This window comes from Peromyscus maniculatus, chromosome 17, assembly GCF_049852395.1.
Source record: "Peromyscus maniculatus bairdii isolate BWxNUB_F1_BW_parent chromosome 17, HU_Pman_BW_mat_3.1, whole genome shotgun sequence".
NCBI classification, from domain to species: domain Eukaryota; kingdom Metazoa; phylum Chordata; class Mammalia; order Rodentia; family Cricetidae; genus Peromyscus; species Peromyscus maniculatus.
This window is the reverse complement of record NC_134868.1, coordinates 48,072,298-48,095,100: the sequence shown is the minus strand read 5'-3', so window position 1 is coordinate 48,095,100 and position 22,803 is coordinate 48,072,298. Positions and strand designations below refer to the sequence as shown.

Sequence of the window (22,803 nt, the reverse complement as noted above, 5' to 3'; positions counted from 1 at the left end):
GCATTGCAGCAGGCAACAAAGCAGGAAGCTGCCCAGTCACATATTTAACCACACGACAACAGAGAATGTGAACTGCAAGCAGACAAGGCTGCAGGCCTTCAAAGTCCACTTCACACAGCAAGGATGCACCCCCTAAAGGCCATAAGCACCCCAAACCGTGCCATCAAAAGGAGCAAGTGTTCAGCTTGCTCAGTGTGAATCTATGCGGGGGTCATGCCTCATTCAAACCATCACAAAAAGAGATCCCGTCTTAGCCCTGATAAAGGCATTCCCACATTCGTTCATCCCAGAGGTATTTGCTAAGACTGGTAGACAGTCGTCTGGCATCCTAAGCTTACTGTGTAATGAGAATACAGACCAATGAAAAGGTAACAATGGAAAAATGCAGTAGTAGCATCTTGCAAGCTTAGGACTCAGCCCTGGTAAGTAAGAGTCATTTGGAGGGATCTTTAAGTACAGCTACAAAGGACACAAGATTTATTCCACTTCACAATATTTTTTTATTTAGTGGTTTCATTGTCACATTCCAATCATCAATATAACTTACAGTATTTCTTATATCATTTTTAAATATTATTAATTAGTTCACTTTTGTTATTCTCCTACAGGTGATGCATAGATGATTTTGAAATCTATATAGTGCCTTCTTGGTAAATCATTCCCTACTCTTACTCAGTGGGTCTAATTTAATGAGCTATGACAGGATGTATGCAGATCACTGTGCACTGATCAAATGCAATCTTGCTACACTAAGCACTACTCAGAAGGGCTTTCTCAGTTGCATCCTTTACACTCTGCAAGAAATTCATGACGTCAGTACCCCCGGTCCCTCTGTTTTCCTCGTTTGAGGATTCTTCAGACTTGGAAGTAGCCCCGCGCTGCTTCTTTGCGGGATCCAGAATGTATGTCCTTACTATGTTAAGGTGGAATTTTCTCAGAGAGACCAGGCCGTTCACACACTTATTATATGCTTTCTGCAGGTCTTCATTGCCTCTTGAAATGACAAACTCACGGACTGAGGGACCGGACTCTAAGGAGCACAGGAAGTTGCGGTGGGCTGGAGGCATGTACTCTCTCATTTCCTGGAGGAATTCTGCAGGAGAGCCTACAGCAAGATGAAGACAGGTAAGCGGGTGGGGAGAGAGGAGAGAAAGGAGGGCAGAGCCAGTCAGGCTGCCTGATCACTATCTACAGCCACTGCGGAGAATTCGAAGGAAGGCCACCCACCCAGAACAGCCTGCTACTTGCTGCTAGCAATGGCTATTACTGAAGATTCCCGTTAGTCTTGAAGACAGAATAAGTAACACGTTCCTAATAAGATATTTTGCCTCTGTTTGCTTTGCCCTCCTTCTTTGCCTCTTTTGCTCCCCTTCTCTACTCTCCCTCTCCATGACTTCCTTTCTCCTTGCTTTATTTGGCTCTACTGGACAGGATCTCTCTATGCACGTAGCTAAGGATGGCTTTGACTTTGCAACACTTCCGCTTCAGCATCCTGAGTGCTGGGACTCTGGATGTGCAGCGTCACACCTGGCTCTTGCTTGCTTGCTTTTCTGTCATATTGGATCCTTCTGAGAGATTGTTGGTCTAGAAAGGGAATGCATCATCTGCCCTTGGCCAATCATGACGCCCCACCGAAGGGTTTAAGCCATCTTTTAAACATGTGTCTTAAGTAAGTTTCACCCAGTGCAAACTTCTGTGTTTGCTAAGCTTAAGAAAACACAAAAGCGGGAGGGTCTTTCTCTCTTTCCCTTGAAGCCCCTAGAAAGCATTTCATAAATGCAGTCCTCGGGTGCAAGCCTCGCTCTGGGCTGCCAGGCTGCAGGATGTTGCACACCAGGGCAGTGCCAGCCCTTTGCTGTCACAGAGGTCCCTGCCTCCCAGCTTCTGCTCACAGATGTGTCTCATTTTCAGTGCATACAACACCGGCTATGGCTGTGTGTCAATACTCAGTGCAGAGAATGATGAACCTGGGTGTGAGCTTTCGCTCATCTGTGAAATGGGGTGGGAGTCCCTAACGCACCAGATTCATTCAGGAGAGAGGCTGTTGGGGAGGATCCTTACCCTGACTTGAGATACAGTCCTGGTAGCAGAAAAGAAAATACACGTTGTCATGTCTGCCTACCTTCACCACTGCTGTGCTCTATTCCCAGAAGGACGTCGAGGCACTGGAAGATGCTGCTCTGGCCTGCACTGCCCCCTGAAAACTTTTTCGGGGTATCCCAGACCCCCTCATACAGCAGACCCTCGGCCAGCTTGGGGTTGCCTTTCCAACTAGGCCAAAAAAGAAGAAATACAATTTGAATTAATTGTCAGATAGAAAAATCTTATGCTAGAGGTAACTCTTCCATACACCCTCTGTCACTCATTTTCATGCATGAAAATAGTAAATCACATAGTTCGGAGACAGCTTCCTGAGTGGATCTTGCTTCACCATGTCTCAGATCATTCTCTCTGAATCATTTTCCCACCCCTCTTCCAGGGATTCCCTGGCCAATGGTCACCAGAGAACACAGCCTGTGCTTTCTAGGCATCATGGATGTGGATGTGAGCATGGGAATTATTATTTCAAGCCAGAGAATAGTTGAGATCAGCAACTGAGATCTAATCTGTTCTTTACATGAATTGAGAAAGCCAACTCAAGCCTCAGACTACATACCCAGACAAATATATGCGCAGAACATTGAAAAACTGATCTGGATCCACAAAGTCTGTGAAAAGATGAAAGTATTTACTAAGCAGCATCAGAGGTAGACAACGAATTCAACAGACTGTGAATGACTCTCTGGATTTCAACTCAGACGACAATAAAGACATCAGGCAGACCTACAGAGTCTCCGTGGTCAAGCATCTCTCTCCTCAGTCCTCTCCTGGAGAAGTCTACTCATCACCTCCCCTGTACCCCATATTGGGCCTGCTAAGGGACTAACTATCCTCACCTACAAGACACCATCGTCGACATGATACTGTCAGCATTGCCCAGAACCTCTCTATATGCTTCCTGACACAGTGGACACAATGCTTGCAAAAATAACCAGGACTGGGCAGGTAACTCAATGGTAGTGTGCTTTCTTAGCATCTGTGAGCTCTGGGCACCATCACTAGCAGCGCATACACACACACACACACACACACACACACACACACACACACACATGCAAGCATGCACGCAGGCACAAGGTAGCCCCATGGGATCCGTTTATGGGTCTTCCTAAAGCTTACTAACATTTGATTAGAAGGGTTTTCTCTCTCAATAGGCAATCAGCCGCAGCTTCAAACTCACAAACAAAATTCCACTTGTTAAATGGAGCCAGGAAGGCAGATTTCCTTTCCAAAGTACTCTTTTACACTTCCTGGGTTTTGTAGAGTCTGTACTTTTCCTACTTCGATTTTGGAACAATTCTTTTCTCTGTTACCCCATAGTGAATTTGTGAAGAAGCAGAGTTAATTCAGACCAGAGTCTAGGTTTTTGAACACTTAAGTTGCCTTTGCATTCAACAGGCTTCTTCGAGGATTTTAGTGTCAGTCAAGGAAGTTCCTTGTGGTTAAAAAGACCCCGCTTGGAACTCTGGGTTCCTTGTTTACTACCAGGGGCGTGGGCTTATCTCTTTGACTTTAGATTTCCTTTCCCGAAGGAGGAAATATTGAGCTCTACCACACAAAAGCGTGATGCTGCAGGGACAGGGACAGACACTCAGTAACGGGTACCTTGCGCTTCCTTTTTTAAGCACCTCTTTGCTTCAGACACCAGACATAGATGGCGGTGAGCCCAGAATATGTACCGCCAACAACACTTACCACGCATCCTCTTAAAATATTCCTTCGCGGCCTCCAGACTGGTGGCTATGTCGCCCAATGCCTTTCCCAGTGTTTCCTGGTCTTGATGCTGCACCGCACTGCGTACAGTGGGGACTGCCTTCGAAGTAAAGTTTAAACATGAGAGGTGTAGGAGATCTAGCGGCAAGCATAGGCACAGGATAAACCCTATCTTACTCCGCAGGTCAAGTTCATGCTTCCACTTCTAGTTCCTGTGTGCACATGAATGTACATGAAGTTGTATATGCCCGTGGGCGCGCACACATGTGCTTGTTTGTGCTCACGTGGAGGCACGTGAGATTAACACCCAGAATCACTAAGGGCTGATCCATTGTTTATGAGACAGGGCCTCTCCTCGGCCTGGAGCTCACTAATTAGGCTTGCTGGCTGGCTGGCTGACTGGCTGGCCAGAGAGCCCTGGAGACCTGCCCATCTCCACCTGGGCCTGACAAGTGCACCCCAACATGCCCAGCTTTTTCATACGGATTCGGGAGGAGCGCTTTATCCAGCCCTCTGCATTTCTCTTTGCAGTCAGGAAAAAAAAAAATGGATTTACATCACTCTATATTAATGACAAATCCCTTTGAAGGTTTTGATTTCTTGCTGAGATTTCAAATTTGATTCTAAATGCATGGCCCCTGGATTTTATATTTCAGGGAGATGTACAAAAGAAAAATATTGGGGGCTGGAAAGATGGCTCAGCAGTTAAGATCACTGGTTGCTTTTCCAGAGGACCCAGGTTCAATTCCCAGCACCCACATGACAGCTCACAACTGTCTGTAACTTCAGTTCCAGAGGATCTGACACCCTCACACAGACACACATGCAGGCAAAACACCAGTGCACATGAAATAAAAATGAATAAAATAAGAAAAGAAAAATATTTCTATTTTAGTAAAGGATATATTTCCTCCAATTTTATGAGCAGGGTAAAGTCAACCATGCTATTGTAATTTAGTGGCTACAGGGTTGCCCTGCTTACGTGAATGGGAAGGAAACAGCTAAGAAAGAGCAGACGTACTTGGATTGCAGGAGAAGCTGCGATTTCCACCAATAGAGAGACAAGGAAGAAGCCTTTACCGCAGTCCCCACCAGGAAACGAGAACAGAATGTCCATGTTCCTGAGAAAAGCAGTAGCAGTTGGCAAACAATTCGGGAAAATTAACAGCGTATTTGTAGAGCAACACGCTTTTCCAGCATCTTTATTTATACTTTTTTTTTTACTTCAAAAATAATTGTGCCAGAGTGGTAGGCTATGACCTACTCTCTCTACCACATATTTGAGAATACTGAAAGTCAGGTTTATTGGGTGCATTGTCTAAAGATCATATGTAATTAAGGCCATGCTCACACCTGGAATTTAATTCCAGAATATGGACCTAGAAACCCCACAACAGATCTGTTTTCATAAATTGTACAGGCATGCATATTGTCATAAATATATGCTCAAAGTCCTGAGTTCTATTCCCAGCAAACCCTGCTCACCCTTCCCCCTAGTTCACCCCATCACACACATACAAGACGGGCTAGATTCCATTTTTCTTTTCTACTGAAGTTTTGGCATAGTTTTGAAGTATTTAGATTCCTGGGTTCTAAAGCTTGGCCATACATACCACTGCTTGTCTGCTGTGAGACCCTGTTTTAAAAAGCTCTTAATTTCAAGATACTGTTGAAACTCTTAGCCATCACCAATAAAAGCCTATGGAACCATTCTCCATCCCCCCCCCTTTCCCCACAGTATTCTTTGTGTTTGTCATTATTTATGGTGGTGCAAGCTAGAGGCATCCTGTTCTGATAATGCACCAAAATGTTTGTGCCTCCAAGACCTTCACACTCACGATGTCTTGGGCTATAAACACTTGCCCTCCCCCATCTTCTGGATCCCCCCTTTCAATCTTCTGTTTGAGTAGTGCACGTAGCATTTTGTTTTTTATAAATTTATTTCTATCTATTTAGCCTAACTTCATCTAGGTGAGATTACACTGTGTCGTATGTTTTAGTTCCCCAACTTTTAATAAAGTTTAGTGCAAAGATCAAAAATGATAATGATTGGGTTAAAAAGAGCAGACACAGACTATTCGGTGTTATTATTAACCACTTCTAGTCACAAAGGTTATGGGGCCACATACGCAGAGAGGCATGTACTTTTTGTATCTGTTCATATTAATTTCATATACATAGATGCAAATAGCAACTTTGCAAGAATCTGTAGCCACAATACCAAATAGACACAGTCGTATCAATAGATACAATTAAAGGCTGGGTTATTTGCCTTTTTAATAGTTATTTTAATTACTTTCTTCTTAAATCCAATCATTTGGAATATTCCCATAAACCTTCATTCACTTTAGATAGCAGATAATTCTTAGAATAAAACAAAACCCAAATACTTACTCATATGTCATGGGCCTTAGGAGAGCAGCCATGAAACAATGTGCCAATTGGAAAAGGGAAAGAAAAGAGTTATTAAACCAGGTGAATCTGAGTATTAGTTCATACACTATGATCCATTAGTGTTGACCCTCAGGTTTAATGAAGGAAACACATGGTTTTTATATTTCTCAAGATTGTTTACCAATGGTTCTCAAACTTCTTAATGCTGAGACCCTTTCATACAGTTCCTTATGTTGTGGTGACCGCCCCCCAACCACAAAATAACTTTCATTGCTACGTCATAACTGTAATTTTGCTACCATTGTGAATCATAATGTAAACATCTGATATGGCAGGATATCTGATATGTGACCCCAGAGGGGGGTCACAACCCACAGGTTGAGAACCTCTGGCATAAACATTAAGACATCAAAGAGGGCACACTCAGAATTATTTGTTGCTATGAAGGTACATCCTAGAACAAATCCTTCCATTCTGAGGCATTCCCATGTGCCGACTCCATCTCATACATATAAGCTTATCGCCACAGGAGCTGCTAGCCCTGTTTGTAGGTCCCATCACTAGCTGACTCCTGAGCAGGCTGCCCTGAAAGCGCACCGGTCACTGCTTCTTCCACTGAGGATGTGTTTACTCTTAAACGTAACTGTCTATCCTAGAAATTAAGTTTGGCCAGGTGGTGGCAACGCACACCTTTAATCCTAGCACTTGGGAGGCAAAGCCAGGTGGATCTCTGTGAGTTTCAAGGCCAGTCTGGTCTACAGAGTGAGATCCAGGACAGGCTCCAAAGCTATACAGAGAAATCCTGTCTCAAAAAGAAAGGAAGGAAGGAAGGAAGGAAGGAAGAGAGGGAGGGAGGGAGGGAGGAAGGGAGGGAGGGAGGGAGGGAGGGAGGGAGGAAGGAAGGAAGGAAGAGAGAGAGAAAGAAAGAGAGAGAGAGAGAGAGAGAGAGAGAGAGAGAAAGAAAGAAAGAAAGAAAGAAAGAAAGAAAGAAAGAAAGAAAGAAAGAAAGAAAGAAAGAAAGAAAGAAAGAGAAAGAGAGAAAGAAATGAAGATAGAAAAAAGAAGGAAAAAGAAATTAAATTTGTGAAATCTCAAAAATAGGTTAATGAAAGGAAACCACACATTAGGAAGTCCATATTTGATGTCTGTGCTCACTAGTGGTTTCAGAAGATGGAACACTACTTGAGAAGATGCCACCACCAGACTGGCCTGTGGGCAAGCTTTTCTTGATGGGTGACTGATGGGGGAGGGCCCAGCTCAGTGTGGGTGGTGTCGCTTCTGGGCTGGCGGTCCTGGTGCTGTAAGGAAAGCTGGCTGAACAAGCCACAGAAAGCAAGATGGAAGAAGTGTTCCTCCGTGGCTTCTGTACCAGTTTCTGCCTCAAAATTCCTCCCCTGAATAATCCCTGCTCTGGCTTCCCTGGATGATGGACTTAGAAGACTAAATGAAATATTCCCTGCCGGAGTTGCTCTTAGTCATGGAGTTTTACTACAGCAATAGAAATCCTAATTAAGACAACGGTTTTATTGGTCTGAAATACAACTCTCCAGGTGCCATGCTACACACTTGAGATCCTAGAGTTCAGGAGACTGATGCAGGGGGACAACAAATTTAAGACCGCTTTGGGTTACGTGGCAAGACACTGTCAAAAGAACAAAACAAATGGCCGGGCGGTGGTGGCGCACGCCTTTAATCCCAGCACTTGGGAGGCAGAGCCAGGCGGATCTCTGTGAGTTCGAGGCCAGCCTGGACTACCAAGTGAGTCCCAGGAGAGGCGCAAAGCTACACAGAGAAACCCTGTCTTGAAAAACCAAAAAAAAAAAAAAAAAAAAAAAAAAAAAAAAAAAAAAAAAAAAAAAAGAACAAAACAAATGAAAACAAAATGAATCAAAACAGCTCAAATACCAACTAACTTTTTAATGCAAAACCAACTCAATTCAAAAGAGTATTTATCATTCTTCTCTGTGTGCATAATGTGGGGGCACCTGTGTTAGAGTGCCCGTGTAGAGGTCAGAGGAACAGTTTGTGGAGTCGATTCCTTACTTCCTTTCCTTGGGTCCCAGAGGTTAAACTTGGACTGACAAGGCTGTCCAAGTCCCTTTGCCATCTTGTTAGACCCCAAACCAATAAACACTATTTAGAATGTATTTTCTGGATGCAGAGGAAGGAACCGAAGAAGGAGAAACATGAAGGAATGTTCTGAGGCGACAGGTATACTTCTATAGCTGTTGGATGGTGGCCGTGAGAGGCATGTACACAATAGTCAGACTGTACCTGAAGGCCCTCTGGATTGTTCCCATATGTATCCAGATGCTTCTCTCATGCACATATAATACATTTGTAATTGCAGACACAACAGTCTAAGAAACCATACCCAACCACAGAAGCCGTGCTGCCCCAAACTAAGGAATACATATCCTGAACGAATAGCATGCATGCCAAGCCCTGTTCTGCTTGCTCACAGTTACATACCCACTGGGATCCTTTTTCTTCCAGTTTGCCAGGACGCAGTCTGCGTAAGACAGGATGGGAGGCAGGCCCAGCTTCTCGGAGAGTTTGCAGTAGGGAACAGCGATATTTCTGGGCAGCACCTGATTCAAACACACTGCTCATCGTTAGCCACTGATACGCCTTACCTTTTCTTCTCATCTCATTGTCAAAACCTGTCCTGGATCACAGACAGCACTTGGAAAGCCAATGTGTAATTTTCCTCTCTCACATTTCCTAATGTAACCCTGGTGATTGTTCGGTGTTCCTGTTTGGGATGTAGGTTGTTGGGGACATAATTTGACCGCAGACAGGAAGAAAAGATAAAGAGCCTGAAGGTTTTCTTTTCTAATAACCCTGGGTGGTTTTCACTCTGTCCTTCACCCATCCATCCCATGAGACACCATGTTACTAGTGGCAGCAAAAAAGGAAAACTCAGTTGTCTCTGAATTTCTTGGCTTTGTTAAGGACAAGGGATGTGACTCATTTGAGAAGCACAGGCAGATTGCTGTCCCAGAACACACTGAAGCAGGAAACACTCCTGGACAGCGTGCTCTCTCTCTCTGTCTCTCAGTGTGTGTGTGTGGTATGTTTATTTTGTTTTCAGCAAACTTCACTATACCTGGCACTGGTGCCAGGCATATTGATGCAGGCATGCTATCCCGCTACTTGGAAGGATGATGCAGGAGAATTGAGAGTTCAAGGCCAGTCCAGGACACAGAGTGAGTTCCAGACTAGTGCTCCACAGTGAGACTGTCTCAATACACAAAACAACAGCAGCAGCCCACAATCTGTGAGTTCTAGCATTCCTTCTAACTGGAGAGAAGTGACTGGTAATCTTGATTGTCAACTTGATTCCGACGAGAGGTACATAGGTTGGTACAGCGGAGTCTGGACATCTCTGAGAGGGTGTTTCCAAAGGTTAGCAAAGCAAGGATGTGCCCTGGTTGTGGGTAGAAGGGTCTATGAGGCAGCAGCCCAGGTGGAGTACCAGGGAAAGAGCAGGAAGTCTATGGCACAGAAATCTGTCTCCACTCTCTGGCCACCATTCTCATGCTCCCACAACATGAGGCCAAGTGACTATGGACTGAAGCCTCCGAAGCTGTGAACTAAAATAAATACTTCTTCTCTCCCTTAAGTTGCTTTGTGCGGTATTTCATTGGTGAAGAGAAAACCAGCTTTCCCTGGGGGTGAGTAGTGCATCCGCCTGGCAGACTCTTAGTTCCCTGGTGTCCAGGCCGAATTCTCCCAGTGGTTTTATTAAGGATACAGCTAGCACTGTGTTCTGCATCTGCCTGGCTTAACATCTTGTGACTTAGAACTAAAGGGTCCCATGCAGTGATTAAGGTGATCACTGTCATAGTGAGTCACAGCTGGGGTGTGTATATATATATATATATATATATATATATATATATATATATATATAACACAGGGAAAAGGTAAGGGACCAAAGGCCACTCTAACAGTATAAAATCAGCACCATAACACACAGACGGAGTGACAGTCAGCCGATGCCACAGTATTGAGAAATTATGAGTGTTATAATGACTCCAGGTTAGCTCGATATACTCATGGGAGGATTTAGCCAAGAGAGTAAAATCAGGACCACTGGTCATCACATCCCACTATGTATGCTGCGCACTGTAGACACTGGAACACTTCAGCTGCAGGTAGCCAGACATGTTTCAAAAGGAAATACATTTTCTTCATCAGAGGTTTACAGACACAGGACCAGAGGGGAACAGGGAAGCCTTTCGTCAAATAATCTGAGCTGGCTTGGGAAAAGCAGAGGGAGTATCCTAACACTTACTACAGCCCGCTTTGCAGAAGCGAAGAAAGTCAGAATATTGCCTTACATTTTGCTCATTTATTTTCACTTTGAAACAAACCCCTTACTTAGGATAAGTTGCTGTATAATTTTATCATCAGAATTTAAAAGTCCAACAGGGTCGCGACCAATTAAAATGTGTTCCACTTCAACTTTCTTTCGTAATTCTGACTTCCCAACTGAGTCGAATAAACATGTTTTGTGGGATTTGTTGTTTTTAATGATGCCAAGAGCATGATGGCCTCTACACGCAAACTTTTAAGATGTAGGCCTGTGGAGCCTAACATGCACACGGTCCTGGGCTCAATTCTAGGGTTAGGAAGCACCAACTCCCCAGCATCACAAATAGCAATCATAATAATACAGTTCTAATATTTAACTCCTTGCAATACTAGGGTTCAAACCTAGGGTCTTCCACATGCCAGCAAGATCGATCTCTACAACTGAGTTGTGTTCCAAGTCCTCAAAAGATTTTACATTTAACATAAGCTGGAATTCATTTTCATGTTAATCAAAGCCCAACATGAGAAATACCAAAAAAGAAAGAAAGAAAGGAAGAAAGAAAGAAGGAAGGAAGAAACAAAGAAAGAAAAAAGAAGAAGAAAAATCTCCAAACCTTTCGAATATCACCGTCCCCTCGGTTCCACACATACGCCATGGTGATGTACCCCAGAGCCAAATGTGCCAGGCGCTGCGACCTGTGCCCTTTCAGCTCGTCAATGTTGAGCGTTGGCAGCTGAGAACAGATGGAGAAATTTGGCTAACATCAACCCTGGGAAGGTTGTAGGTTTTAAAACCAAGATTGAGCCATGAAGAAAGAACACAGAAAGGCGATTACACGGGTTTTCAAACCTTCTCAACTTCTTCCCGAAGCCGCCCATTCTCGATCAGTGCAGGAAGATTTCTGGCAATGCGGTTCCAGGCGCTGAATGTATGGGGCAGTTCCTCCTTGAAAAGAAAACAAAACCATTTTGTTGGAATTGCTCGTGGAGGTCACTTAGCAGCACGGGCTTTCCCGTGGATGGTCTATCTTGCCTTTAGCTCCATTGGTGCCAAGAGACACCAGCCAGGTGTTGCCCCCTGCCAGGTGCACGGGCAGGGGCCCATGAATCTTCCTCTCTTCCACTCACACCTTTCCAAATCCAGCTCAAGATTCTACCCAAACCTTCCTCATTATTCCATCCTATACCAGTCTCCTCTCCATGAATCCCATGGCTTATGCCTTTTACCCCAAGTCACTTATTTCCTGATACTTTCTTTCTTCTCAAGTATATTCTTTGAATGGAAGAAAAATGGCATTAAAGTCACCAGTAAATATAGGCACCTCACTTAGTTCCACATATATATTTCTCATATTCTGCAATGACCCGAGAAGTGTTCTCTCCGTCACACATTAAAAAATTTATCTGTCACTTACTTTGTGTATAACTTATTTGTAGCTCCAACGAATATTTCCAAATTTCAGAATCAAAGCTTCATTGAGCTCCTAATATATCTCTTGCAGGGTCTGATATATTACTGGACACTTAGGACCTGTTCCATTCTCAGTAGGTAGCAGTCAGGGGCTGTTGCTCTGACTTTTGCAGTTTGAGATAGGGTAAGCCGAACTAGGTTAGAGTCTGTGTATGCACATGTGTGTGGATGTGTGTGAGCACAAGTACACGTTCCTTCATGTGAGTACATACGTGTGTGTGTGTGTGTGTGTGTGTGTGTGTGTGTGTATGTCTATGTGTGGGTGGGTGAGAAGACAACCTCAAGTGTGTCGTTCACCTTACTTTTGAGACTGGGCCCCTCTATCTATCCTGGAGCCCACCCAGTAGGTTAGGCTGGCTGACCAGCAGGCGCACTAGGGACCCACTGATTTCAAGCGCACACCCCCTCACCGGTTTTTGATATGGTTCCTGGGGGTTGAATTCATGTGCTTGTGCATGCATGGCACCGACTGAACCATCTTCCTAACTCATGGATGTCTTTTTCCCCGTCACAATCTCCGACAGATTTGTTCTCACCATAAACTTAGCAGCCTCAACATATGATTGCTTTCTTTCTTTAATCCAGAATGGTCACCTCGGCCATAATATGGGGCCCTCAGACTCCCGCTGAGACACGCTGTGCGTGTGCTTTGCGGGGATCAAGCCAAGTACCCACTTGCTCGAACACAAGCACCCCAATGCTGGAATCATCGGGCTAGTACATAGGCTGCTACAGGTAGGAGAACGCATGGAGAATGAAGCAGTCCATGGGGAGGGGCTGCTGTATGCCTGGCGTCTACTTCCTCCACCACGGGTTATTTTCGCCCCCACCCTCAAATGAAAGTGAAATTCAAATAAAGATATCTCCTAAATCTCAGATTTACAGTCACACGTCGCCAATGAATCCCACAGACATACAGGCCATGTCCCCAAAGGACTCCGGAACTCTGAACCACACCCACTGCTCAGTCCTGCTGCCCCTCCCTTAGGCGGCTTCCCGCTACAACAGCCTTTCTCAATCCATGGGTCACGTCCCCCTGCGGATCGCGAGACCCTTTCTCAAGGGTTGCCTAAGACCATTGGAAAAAAACTAGACATTTACATTACGATCCATAACAGCAGCAAAATTACAGTTAAGAAGTAGCCACGAAAATATTTTATGGTTGGAAATCACCGTAACGAGAGGAACTGTTTGTTAAAGGGTTGCAGCATTAGGAAGATTGAGAACCACTGCGCTAGACCCCGAGGTGACCAATACTCACACAGTGACCCGGTACACCGGGACCTCAACACTAGGTACGCCAGGGTACCCAAGGATGCAGGCTCCAGGGCGTTCCTTGCAAGGGTACCAGGCATGGTGCCCGCGGGCGGGGTGAGCCGGCGCTGCGCGCTACACCGTGGTACCGCCCTCCAGGCAGCAAGCCGGTGGATTGGATGGGAGCTGCGCAGGATGCTCCTCCTGAGCGCCCCGCAGGGTGCACTCTCCACGCTCCAAAAGCCCAGAAAGCCCCAGACACGGCAAACTGGTACAAGCTTGCAGCCACCCTTAACTCTGCAGGCTTCCAGTGCCTCGCCCGCCCGGGAACCGCGTTGGTTTTCCATATCTTATCCCAGTCTCTGGCTCACTGACCCAAGATTCGTGCCTTCCTGGCTCCAGGCTCCTCATGGCTGGATCCCTCCCAGTGTCACTCAAGCTCAAAACGCGGCTGTTTACTCCGGTTCTTAGTGGGGACAAGGTGAGCGCAGGCCACCTCTTTAGGACTACCTTGCCTCCATCCTGTTCTCCGTAAGTTCTCATAATGAAAATGTTGGTGATAAACTGGTATGCATGGCATTATTTACAGTTAAGTTTAGTGACATAGTTTTTGTTCAGTAGGTTCTTGGGTTTGTTTTGTTTAAGACGGTCTGGCCTCGAATTTGAGGCCATCCTCCTGCCTCTACATCCCGGGTGCTGGAATTATAGTAGTGCACCACCGTACCTGGTTGGGACATGTGGTGTTTTAGGATGAGTATTTCGCCCCCACATACTTTATACATCGAGGCTAAAACTTGCACCAAAGTGCAGTCAAGGTAGTTTAGACCACCCCTTGGATTATGCTTAGCAAAAGACAAGCATTGTTAATTGTAAACAAAGGTGACTTGATATATCATCTCATACAATGAAATTAGTGAGGAACGCAGACTCGGTACATTTGATGTAGTTCAGGAGAGAAGGGGAAAGTCCCGACTTGGGCCATTTGACTGCGGCCTTTGAAAAGGGGCTTGTTACAAACCCACTTCCCGTCTGCAAACACTGTTGCTCTATAAAGCTAAAAGACGTCCCCTGCTCTCCTTCTTTCGTGACATTGCCACGTCAGGGAGGCAAGGAGCACAAACAAGACTGAATGTGGGAGAACAAACGTGGAAGAACAAGGAGGCTCACTTATTTGTACCCTAGCACCAAGTCCGAAAGTTCTTTACGCATTCGTTCAGGAGAAGGTGAGACAGAGTTGCTTACTCAGAAGTTCACCTGTGGAGATAAATAATGAGGACAAAACAGAGTTTTCACTGATATCTCTTACCAGTGGATGTGGCAGAGCAAAGCCCACATCTTCATTTATGTGGTATTCTTCAGGGATCCTTCTGGAACCTTCCGTAGGAGATGTTTTACTGTGTGCCATGGTTGTCTAGTCCACTGACCCCCCCTTGGCTACCGAAGGAGCTCCTTTATAGAGCTTGGCCAATCCCCATAGCTGACACGTAGGCACAGAGAAGTGGCTTCCACTCCGGGCAGTTTCATTTTCTATTTTATGTATTTGTAACTCGATAAACAATAAAACAACAAAGCATCTCTGTTCATCCTAAGAAGAAACTAAACATTTGTATTTCTTATCAGATTTATCCCTTGAGGACATCAGCTGTTGCTATGATGTCCTTGGGGTTCCCAGTATACATTATGGTGACTGAGTACACACAGTGGGCTCAGCCCTGGAAATGCCCCCAACCCCATCAAGTGGCATGGGTGGCCACCTGTTACCCCAGCAGGAGAATTTGGAGTTCAAGCCACAAAAGGCACCACTGGAATGCTAAGAACCACAAAGACAGTGACCAGGAGAGAGCCTTTTGCTTCAGAAAACTTTTCAGAGTTTGAGTTTAAAATAAAGAATATCATAACAGGTGTGGTCCAAACTTCCAAATAGTGATCTGTTACTGACTTTCATGTAAGCTTCCATGGGTCCTCAAAAATGTCAGTGTCTTGTCATAGCAACTCTGAAAGCCAACCTGGGAGACACAGGTCAGCCAGCCTCTGGGGTAGCAGCTAGCAAGAGCACTTGATGGGCTGGACAGATCCACACACAGGTCTCCCTCCTAGTCTTCTTACCTAGACATCTGTCTGGGTTAAGCCTAATGAAGAGCTGGCTTCTTCATGGGACTAGTAAGTCATTTCTTGGGGGGGGGAGCATCCACCTTTTCTACTGTATTTGGCAACAGCTCTGCAGGTCTGGGGATTTTTCTAGTATGTTCAAAACTAAAGCAAAGGTTCAAATAGTGAAAGATGTTTCTCACAATAAAAAATTGAGACTCCATTTGGTAAAAGTTTGCAGAGTACACCCAAGTTTATGTCCACTTAATGCAATGGGTTTTTTTTTGTGTGTGTGTGTGTGTTTTAATTTTTGGCTTTTTTTTTTTAACTTCAAAGATAGGGCCTTACTCTGTAGAAACCTTGCTTGTTCTTATGAAATACTGAACTTAAAGAAAAAACCACATCATCCTTTTTGATGATCAGAAGAAAAAAAAAACATTGTACAGTACACTAAAAGGCAATGCAGGCCTATCATGCATGCCATCAGATGTTCTTGGAACAAATTAATGAACCGTGGCTCTGGAACATTCTAGAACAGTTCTGACATCGTTATCATACGATGACTTTTCCTTGAACAGATGGCTTTTACAAGAATATGTGCTCATTATTTAAAAAAAAAAAATGTCAGGAAAAATCGAAACCAAAAATAACACAGCCAAGAGCAAACAATGGTAAAGCTTTTGGAAACAAAATGTTTCATGAGGGTGATTCATTTGGAACCACGTCCGTCCAGGGTGTGGTCATGAAGTATTCTATCTTCAAGGTGTGACACAAGCTAAGGTTTTTACCTGGAGTCCTATCATTTCTACTAGAAAGAAAGATTCTAGGACATTATTGGCAATTGGAAAACATGTTTGTCTGAACATGGAATGAGGTTCTAGAAATTCTGACTTGGAAAAGAAATCTCTCAGGACCCTGGCTGGTAAAGTCCATTTTTTACGCCGTTTGCTCAGGTGTCTCCACCCCACCCTTGATGTCATACATCTGAAACTCTTCTCTCAATCCCGTCTTCTTGATTTCTGGAGCTATGTTCTCGATGCTTTGCCTTGATTTTTCCTCCTGAGGAAAGCTGCTGCTGGCTGGCTTCTGAAGAACATCTGAATTCCATGCTCTCACACAGATTCTTTCTTCCTCTTTGAGGTTTTCCCCTGTGACCTCATCAGCAGCTAGAGAGCTTGGCAGCCTTGGTTCTATAGCTTCCTCCCGGCCAGTCGTGGATGACTCTGCCCTCCTTAATAATGTCACCTGCTTGATAACTTGGGTGTTTCTCTATCATGATTACGTGTCCTGCTTAGACTGCTAGCCATACAATTCATTCCCAATCGCTTTATCAACACTGCCCCTCCCGTGTGGAAATCCTATTGTCGTGTGCACTGTGGCGTGACACCAGGCACAAAGACTTACGAGGGAATCAGCTGAGCAGAGCAGCACATACTCAGAACTCAGGCTTGGGAGTTTCAGACAGGTAATGAGTTGACTAATGAATCAAAAGAAAAGATCTGTGGGAAAAATTTATCCAGGATTCTGCTAGACTAAACTTACTCCTTAGCACACGTGCCTCTGAAAGGCATCCTGCTTCCTCCTTAGCATTGTTACTGAGTCTTTAAATATGTTTTTTTTTTTAATAAAGGGATTCTCAGTTAAAAAATGAAAGAATCTGAGACACACATGCAAGAAGAATTAAAAATAATCGAAACACCAAAATCCACTGATATTCTGATATTTAAAAGATTATTTGACACAACATTTTTGTTGTAAGTTTATAGCAGTCCATTTTTTCCTTTGAGAATTCAGTGTCAGGGTTTTTCTAAAAAACTTTATTTGAAGTGAAAAATTTGACCTTCATAGATGTCTAATTGAAAAATTTTCTGGAAATTCCTGGAAGGGGATTCCTATGATTCAAGATTTTCTGTTCCTTTGGCTGCCTTTACAGAACACAATTAAATACTCCTTAAAGGAAAACACCACCTTAGACCTCAGAATACCTGTGCCCTCTTGATAGTGGACTGACAGACACTAACATAGATGGCCTCATACAAGATGCAAGTCTATGAAAAACAGCAGACTAAAGAAAGACCTACAGGGAACTAAACGAGAAAATAGACAGACTGTAAATTGATTTGTTTAACAGGCTGGGAAGTCTTCCATATAGCAAATGTGAATAACAAGATGAGTATTATATTAGCATAATTGAGAATTCATGAACTTGAAGATCTGTCAGAAGAAAAATATAGATCAAGATACACAGAAAAAATATGATTACAGGATGTATATATTTATATATGTGCACATACACACAGGTAGCCATATTGTTGAATGTTTGTGGGTGTTGCTCCCAGAAGACACTGTCACACAGCAGCTCGCCCAGTCCTCTGGCCCCTGCAGTCTTTCCTCCAGCTTTCCCACTGATATTCCCTGAGCCTTAGGTATAGGGGTCGTGTTATAGATGTCTCATTTGGAAGCAGGCACTCCACCTTCTCCTATTCTCTTCCTTCCGATCCCTTGGGGAACTCTGGAATAGCATCTGTCTGCTGCAAAAACCTTTCCTTGGTGAAAGATGAGAGGTGACCCATCTATGGGCACAAATACAAGTATTTAGAAGGAAGCTGAAAACGATATTAATTTAGCAACATGGCAGTAGCAGGTTCTCTCCTAGGATCTGTGGATCAGGGTACAGTTCCAGGCATGAACTCCATTCTATTGAGTGGACTGTGAACTCAATTAGAGAACCGATAGTTATCCCCAAGATGTGAGTGTCATTATGGAACTCTTGGGGCTAGCCTGCTGGGATGATCATTGCTGTGTTTTTCAGGAACTACAGCCATGTAGTATTGCTGATAACATTTCTCCCTTGGCAGCTTGCATAGCACCCTCTAATACTATGAGAGTTATCCTTCAGGGAGGAAACCCCTGGAACAGCACCAGCTTCATTTGTCCAAGTCCTGTGGTGGAAGCGGGTAGTATCTTCAACAGTAGGGTCTTTTCTTCAACAACCTAGAGCAACAGCCTATATTGTTTGGGGTGTCTCTTGGACTCCCTTGATCAACAACTTGAAGGGATCTATCTATGCCTTGTCGGTCAATAGGGTTTTTATTAGTCTGCGGCTCTTGCTGGGGGATTATACTCTTCATGTGGAGTAACTCCATTTTTATGTAAACTTATAGAATAATAGATTTCCCTCTGTTTCCCCCCCAAACATCCTTAGTATTGTACATCAGTCTTCTCTCTTCCTCTGTACCTCCCTCCCCTTTCCCAATTAATTATTATTCCCCAATTATTAATTATTCCCTTTCCTAGCAGCCTGTTCTACTATCTTCTCTATTTTTAGCATATAATTTTTAAATGTATTCATCATCTCATTTTAAAACATACGTATTTAAGCTAAATTATACTTTTTTGTTTGTTTGTTTGTTTGTTTGTTTTGTTTTGTTTTGTTTTTTTGAGACAGGGTTTCTCTGTGTAGTGTTGGTGCCTGTCCTGGATCTCACTCTGTAGACCAGGCTGGCCTCGAACTCACAGAGATCTACCTGGTTCTGCCTCCTGAGTGCTAGGTTTAAAGGCGTGCACCACCACCACCCGACTCTAAATGATACTTCTAATTGCAGGTCAGTTTAATATTTTGAACTTTATTCTTACTTCAAAAAGTTGGTGTTGATACTGGCATGGGTGTTGGTGTGGGGACTGGTGTTCAGGTTGGTGGCCAGGTGATGGTGAATGTTCCCAAACCTTTCCTATATTCTCCAAAGAGGAAGTTTTGGTGCACAGTAATGGGATTGGAGGTGTAGCTCAGTTAGTCGTGTAGACGTTGGAGTAGGTACAGTTTATAAGTATAGTTCATACACCTGCCCAGGCAACAATGGTGTGCACAGTTAAAATGGGTCTTCCCACATCCGTGAACACAATCAAGAAAATCCCTTCCAGCCATCTTCAGAGGCTGGCCTTGACCTAGACAATCCCTCCTGAATGTGCCTGGAGGCTTGGTTCTTTGCCCCCTAGGTGACTATCTAGAGTCTGTCCAGTTGGCAATTAACGTTAATCATCATGGGGAGTGTGGAAACAAAAGTGAGTTTTGGCCAAATGTCTGGTATTCCCCTTTCACCATCAAGCTCGGGAACTCTGGGAAATTGGACTAATGGGTCGTAATCTCTTGCTGGCCACCAGTTCAGAAGAAGGATATTAACTTGTTAGGATATTAGTTAGATACAACTGTATTAGACTTTAGCAGTTGAAAAGATTTTGTGAAAATGTGAGCAACATAATTTTTTTCCTTCCAATCCTTCCTCCTCAAAAAAAAAAAAATTAAGCCAAGTATGGCAGGGCATGTCTATAATTCTAATACTTGGGGGACTAAAGCAGGAAGATGGCAAATTTGAGGATAGCCTGGGTTACACAGTCAGACTGTTTTCAAAAAAATATGTTAATTCATTTCTTCACTTGTTTCTTCCTTGGTTCATTTATTAAATCAGAAAGCCCAATAATGATTCTGAATTGTCTGTGAATTTGAGGGAGCAGGCTGCTCACAGGATATCCAACACAAATGAGCCACGGTTCACCATTGCTGCCCACAAATCCAGCTATGGTCGGTAGAGACATGACATGATTTCAGTATGAGGTGGATCCCATGAACTTCTTAGTGTAATCAAGAAAGATTTCCTGGTTGTAGTAGTGCATGCCTTAATCCCAGTGCTGGGGAGGCTGGGAGACAGGAGGATTGCTGCAAGTTCAAGGCCAGCCTTGGCAACATGGTGGTTTTCCCATGTTGAGGGTCTAACGTGGTTAGACCTGGTTCTCTGATTCTCACATTTGTGTGACAAACATTTTATTCATGAAGCATTCTCCCTAGGTCTCAAGCGACTGAGGTGTTGAACTTTGGTTTATATTTTGTGTTTCCACAATGGACAGGACCACAAGAAATGCAATATGAAGAGTGTCTGTGAGGAAGAACTAAGACGAAGACATTTATAATGCTATTAGGACCTGTGGAAATTAAACTACACATGCTCTGTGTCTTTATCTTCAGCCACATCAATAAACAGATGTAGGAACATATGTCTTTGCTATGTTTTGGAACAATGTTCTATCAAAAATTGGCCTTGAATCCCCTATATAGCAAAGAATGATCTTGAATGGGAAAATGTACTCAGGGGCTGGGAACAGGGAGAGAAAATAACAGTCCCTTTCACACAACTGCATAGTATTTATTGGTTCAAGAAACATAAAATTCTGGATAAAATTAATAACTTGGAAAAACATAATAATAATAGTAATAATAATAATAAATTAGATGGGATAGAGGTGGTTTATACCTTTAATCATAGGACTAGGGAGGCAGAGGCAGGCAGATCTATGAGTTCAAGGTCAGCCTGGTCTATAAAGTGAGTCCCAGGACAGCCAGTGCTATGCAGAGAAACCCTGTCTCAAAAGAACCAAAACAAACAAACAAAACAAAACAAATTAAAAAAAAAAAAGAAAAAGAAAATAAATTAGGTATACCAGTTGGAAAGGTTATTTGGCCTTTAAAGAATGCTCATGTGTGCCCCCTGGCAGCTCTTGGCTATACTGAGGTTCACAAACTCCCTAATTGCCCTGTTCTGGGAATACAGCCAGGTCTGTCCTAGGAATGCCAGGCTGGATTTGGTGTTCATGGGTCCTGAGCTTCTTTCTTATTTCAGAAGCTTCAGCAGAGCATTTTTGTTTATCACCTGATGCTGTTTATTATACTTGGGGGCAGGCTTACTGATCTTAGTTTCCTGGAAGAAGTTTTGTAGACTTGGTATCAACTTCCCCTTCAATGTTGATTAGAATTCATCTTTGATTCTATCGGAGTCTACAAGGATCTTTCTGGAAATGTTTTGAATTGGCTGTATTTCTGTCTTGAGTAGAGGCCTACTGAAGTAACTTACTTGTTCTCAATTGGTTGTGGTAGCTGTGGTGGGGCGGTGTTTTCCATTGTCTGTGAGATCCCATCTTGCCTGTAATACACATAACCAACACCATTTATCCTCTCCACCCGTCCACTGTGGAGTCACATGCCGGGGCCCTTCACTGGGTGCCCTGGTGGCTTCGGTCTGTTCTCCTGTTCTAGTGAGTCCTGCTCACGGTTTATCAGGTCCATGACCAAACCCTACCTGTTACACTCATCCGTGCCTTTTCTGTCTTTTTATAGCACGAATTCTAATTGGTTTTCATTCTCGAATCTTCCCCCACTTTGTCTTCCTTAAACTTACTATTCTGCCCAGGCCCAGGTCTGTGGCTCCAGAAGTTTCCAGTAGGGAGGACTCTGGACAGCCCTCTCAGCACTGACATTAGCCACCCTTGACCCACCACTTGTCACCGGCCACCCACAGCCTCTGGAGGGACACACAGAAGCCTCCACTTTGTGCATGTGTCCATTTTATTTTACAAAAGTCTGAGATTGAAACTGTATCCAGGGGTAACAGAGGGGTTGGAACACACACTTTCTCCTTTGGTCCATTCACCGAAGAACTCCTTGGCAGTTTTCTGGTGTAATGAGTAACTTGCTGTAATGAAGAGGAAAAGAGACATTTACAATCAGGTCAAGAACCAGACCTGCTCCTGGATTTCCACCGACAGTTGCTTGCAAATACACAATAAAAATCAACCTATGGCAGGCATGTTTAATCCTTAGGGAACTGTCTAAGAAGTGCAAAAGGGAGGTAGGTGTATGCTTTGACTTAATATTTATGATCTGCATTTTGGACAAACCGATTATAGCCAGGAAACAACTATAAAATCAGGCACATTTCTTTTTCTAAGTTTGAACTTTTTTCTTTTATCTTCCTTTTGTATGTTTAAAGATGGGTGGATTTTATGAAGCTCCATCCTCTTCCTTTTGCCTCTCCAATTCTGGGGTTACAGGTATGTGCCTCCCGGTCAGCTCAGTTTAACACACTTTATTTCTTAGGGCAAAAGTCATGGCTTAGGGAAACAGGTGGGAGATCAGACTTCTCTTATGTGTATTAATATAGAGTTCACATGCGAGACGCCAATACAGCATCAGTTCTCAACTTGTGGGTCGAAACTCCTGTGGGGGTTGAAAGACCCTTTCAGGGAACTGAATATCAGCTATCCTGCAAATCAGATATTTACATTCCGATTCATAACAGTAGCAAAATCACAGTTATGAATTAGCAACAAAACGATTTTATGGTTAGGGGGTCACCACAACATGAGGAACTGAATTAAAGGGTCACAGCATTAGGAAGGTTGAGAACCACTGAGGTGGTCAATACTCTCATAGTGACCTGGTACACAGAGACCTCAACACCCGGGCACCCAAAGATACAGGCTCCAGGGCACTCTTAGCAAGGGTAGCAGGCATGGTGTTCACAGGCCTGGGAGTCTGGGCTGCACACTAGTATTAATAGCATGCCTTAGCTAATATTCATATTGGTAATTTGAGTTCCAGTGAAAGCTTCAAGTTTTTATTTACTCATTTTCAG

The 22,803-nt window shown here is 43.8% G+C and overlaps 2 protein-coding genes and 1 long non-coding RNA gene across 8 annotated transcripts in view; 1 reads left to right on the top strand and 2 right to left on the bottom strand.

Annotated features, from left to right (window-relative positions):
• Window positions 1–476: 476 nt before the first annotated feature.
• On the bottom strand, window positions 477–14,715 carry Ido1 (indoleamine 2,3-dioxygenase 1). 2 transcript variants are annotated; one of them, XM_006982965.4, is made up of 10 exons: window positions 14,559–14,715; window positions 11,378–11,473; window positions 11,142–11,261; window positions 8,680–8,798; window positions 6,208–6,222; window positions 4,835–4,934; window positions 3,796–3,913; window positions 2,657–2,708; window positions 2,123–2,271; window positions 477–1,105 (listed from the first exon to the last, which is right to left on the bottom strand). In XM_006982965.4, exons 1-10 carry the CDS (start codon window positions 14,655–14,657, stop codon window positions 750–752), a joined length of 1,224 nt encoding a protein of 407 aa, XP_006983027.1. In that variant the 5' UTR covers window positions 14,658–14,715; the 3' UTR covers window positions 477–749. The 2 variants fall into 2 exon arrangements, with proteins under 2 accessions (XP_006983027.1, XP_042118463.1); XM_042262529.2 differs by lacking the exon at window positions 14,559–14,715 and adding an exon at window positions 13,260–13,410.
• On the top strand, window positions 13,567–16,961 carry LOC143269058 (uncharacterized). The gene is made up of 2 exons (XR_013045388.1): window positions 13,567–13,783; window positions 14,355–16,961. It is a non-coding gene; the product is annotated as an uncharacterized LOC143269058 (long non-coding RNA).
• A 4,755-nt stretch (window positions 16,962–21,716) lies between these two features.
• LOC102903725 (disintegrin and metalloproteinase domain-containing protein 18-like) overlaps window positions 21,717–22,803 on the bottom strand; it is a 74,190-nt gene continuing 73,103 nt past the window's right edge. For all 5 annotated transcript variants that reach the window (XR_006064782.2, XR_013045387.1, XM_016001541.3 and 2 more), the window contains one exon: window positions 21,717–21,861. The gene's annotated coding sequence lies outside the window, so the exon portion shown is untranslated. The remainder of the gene's footprint in view (window positions 21,862–22,803) is intronic.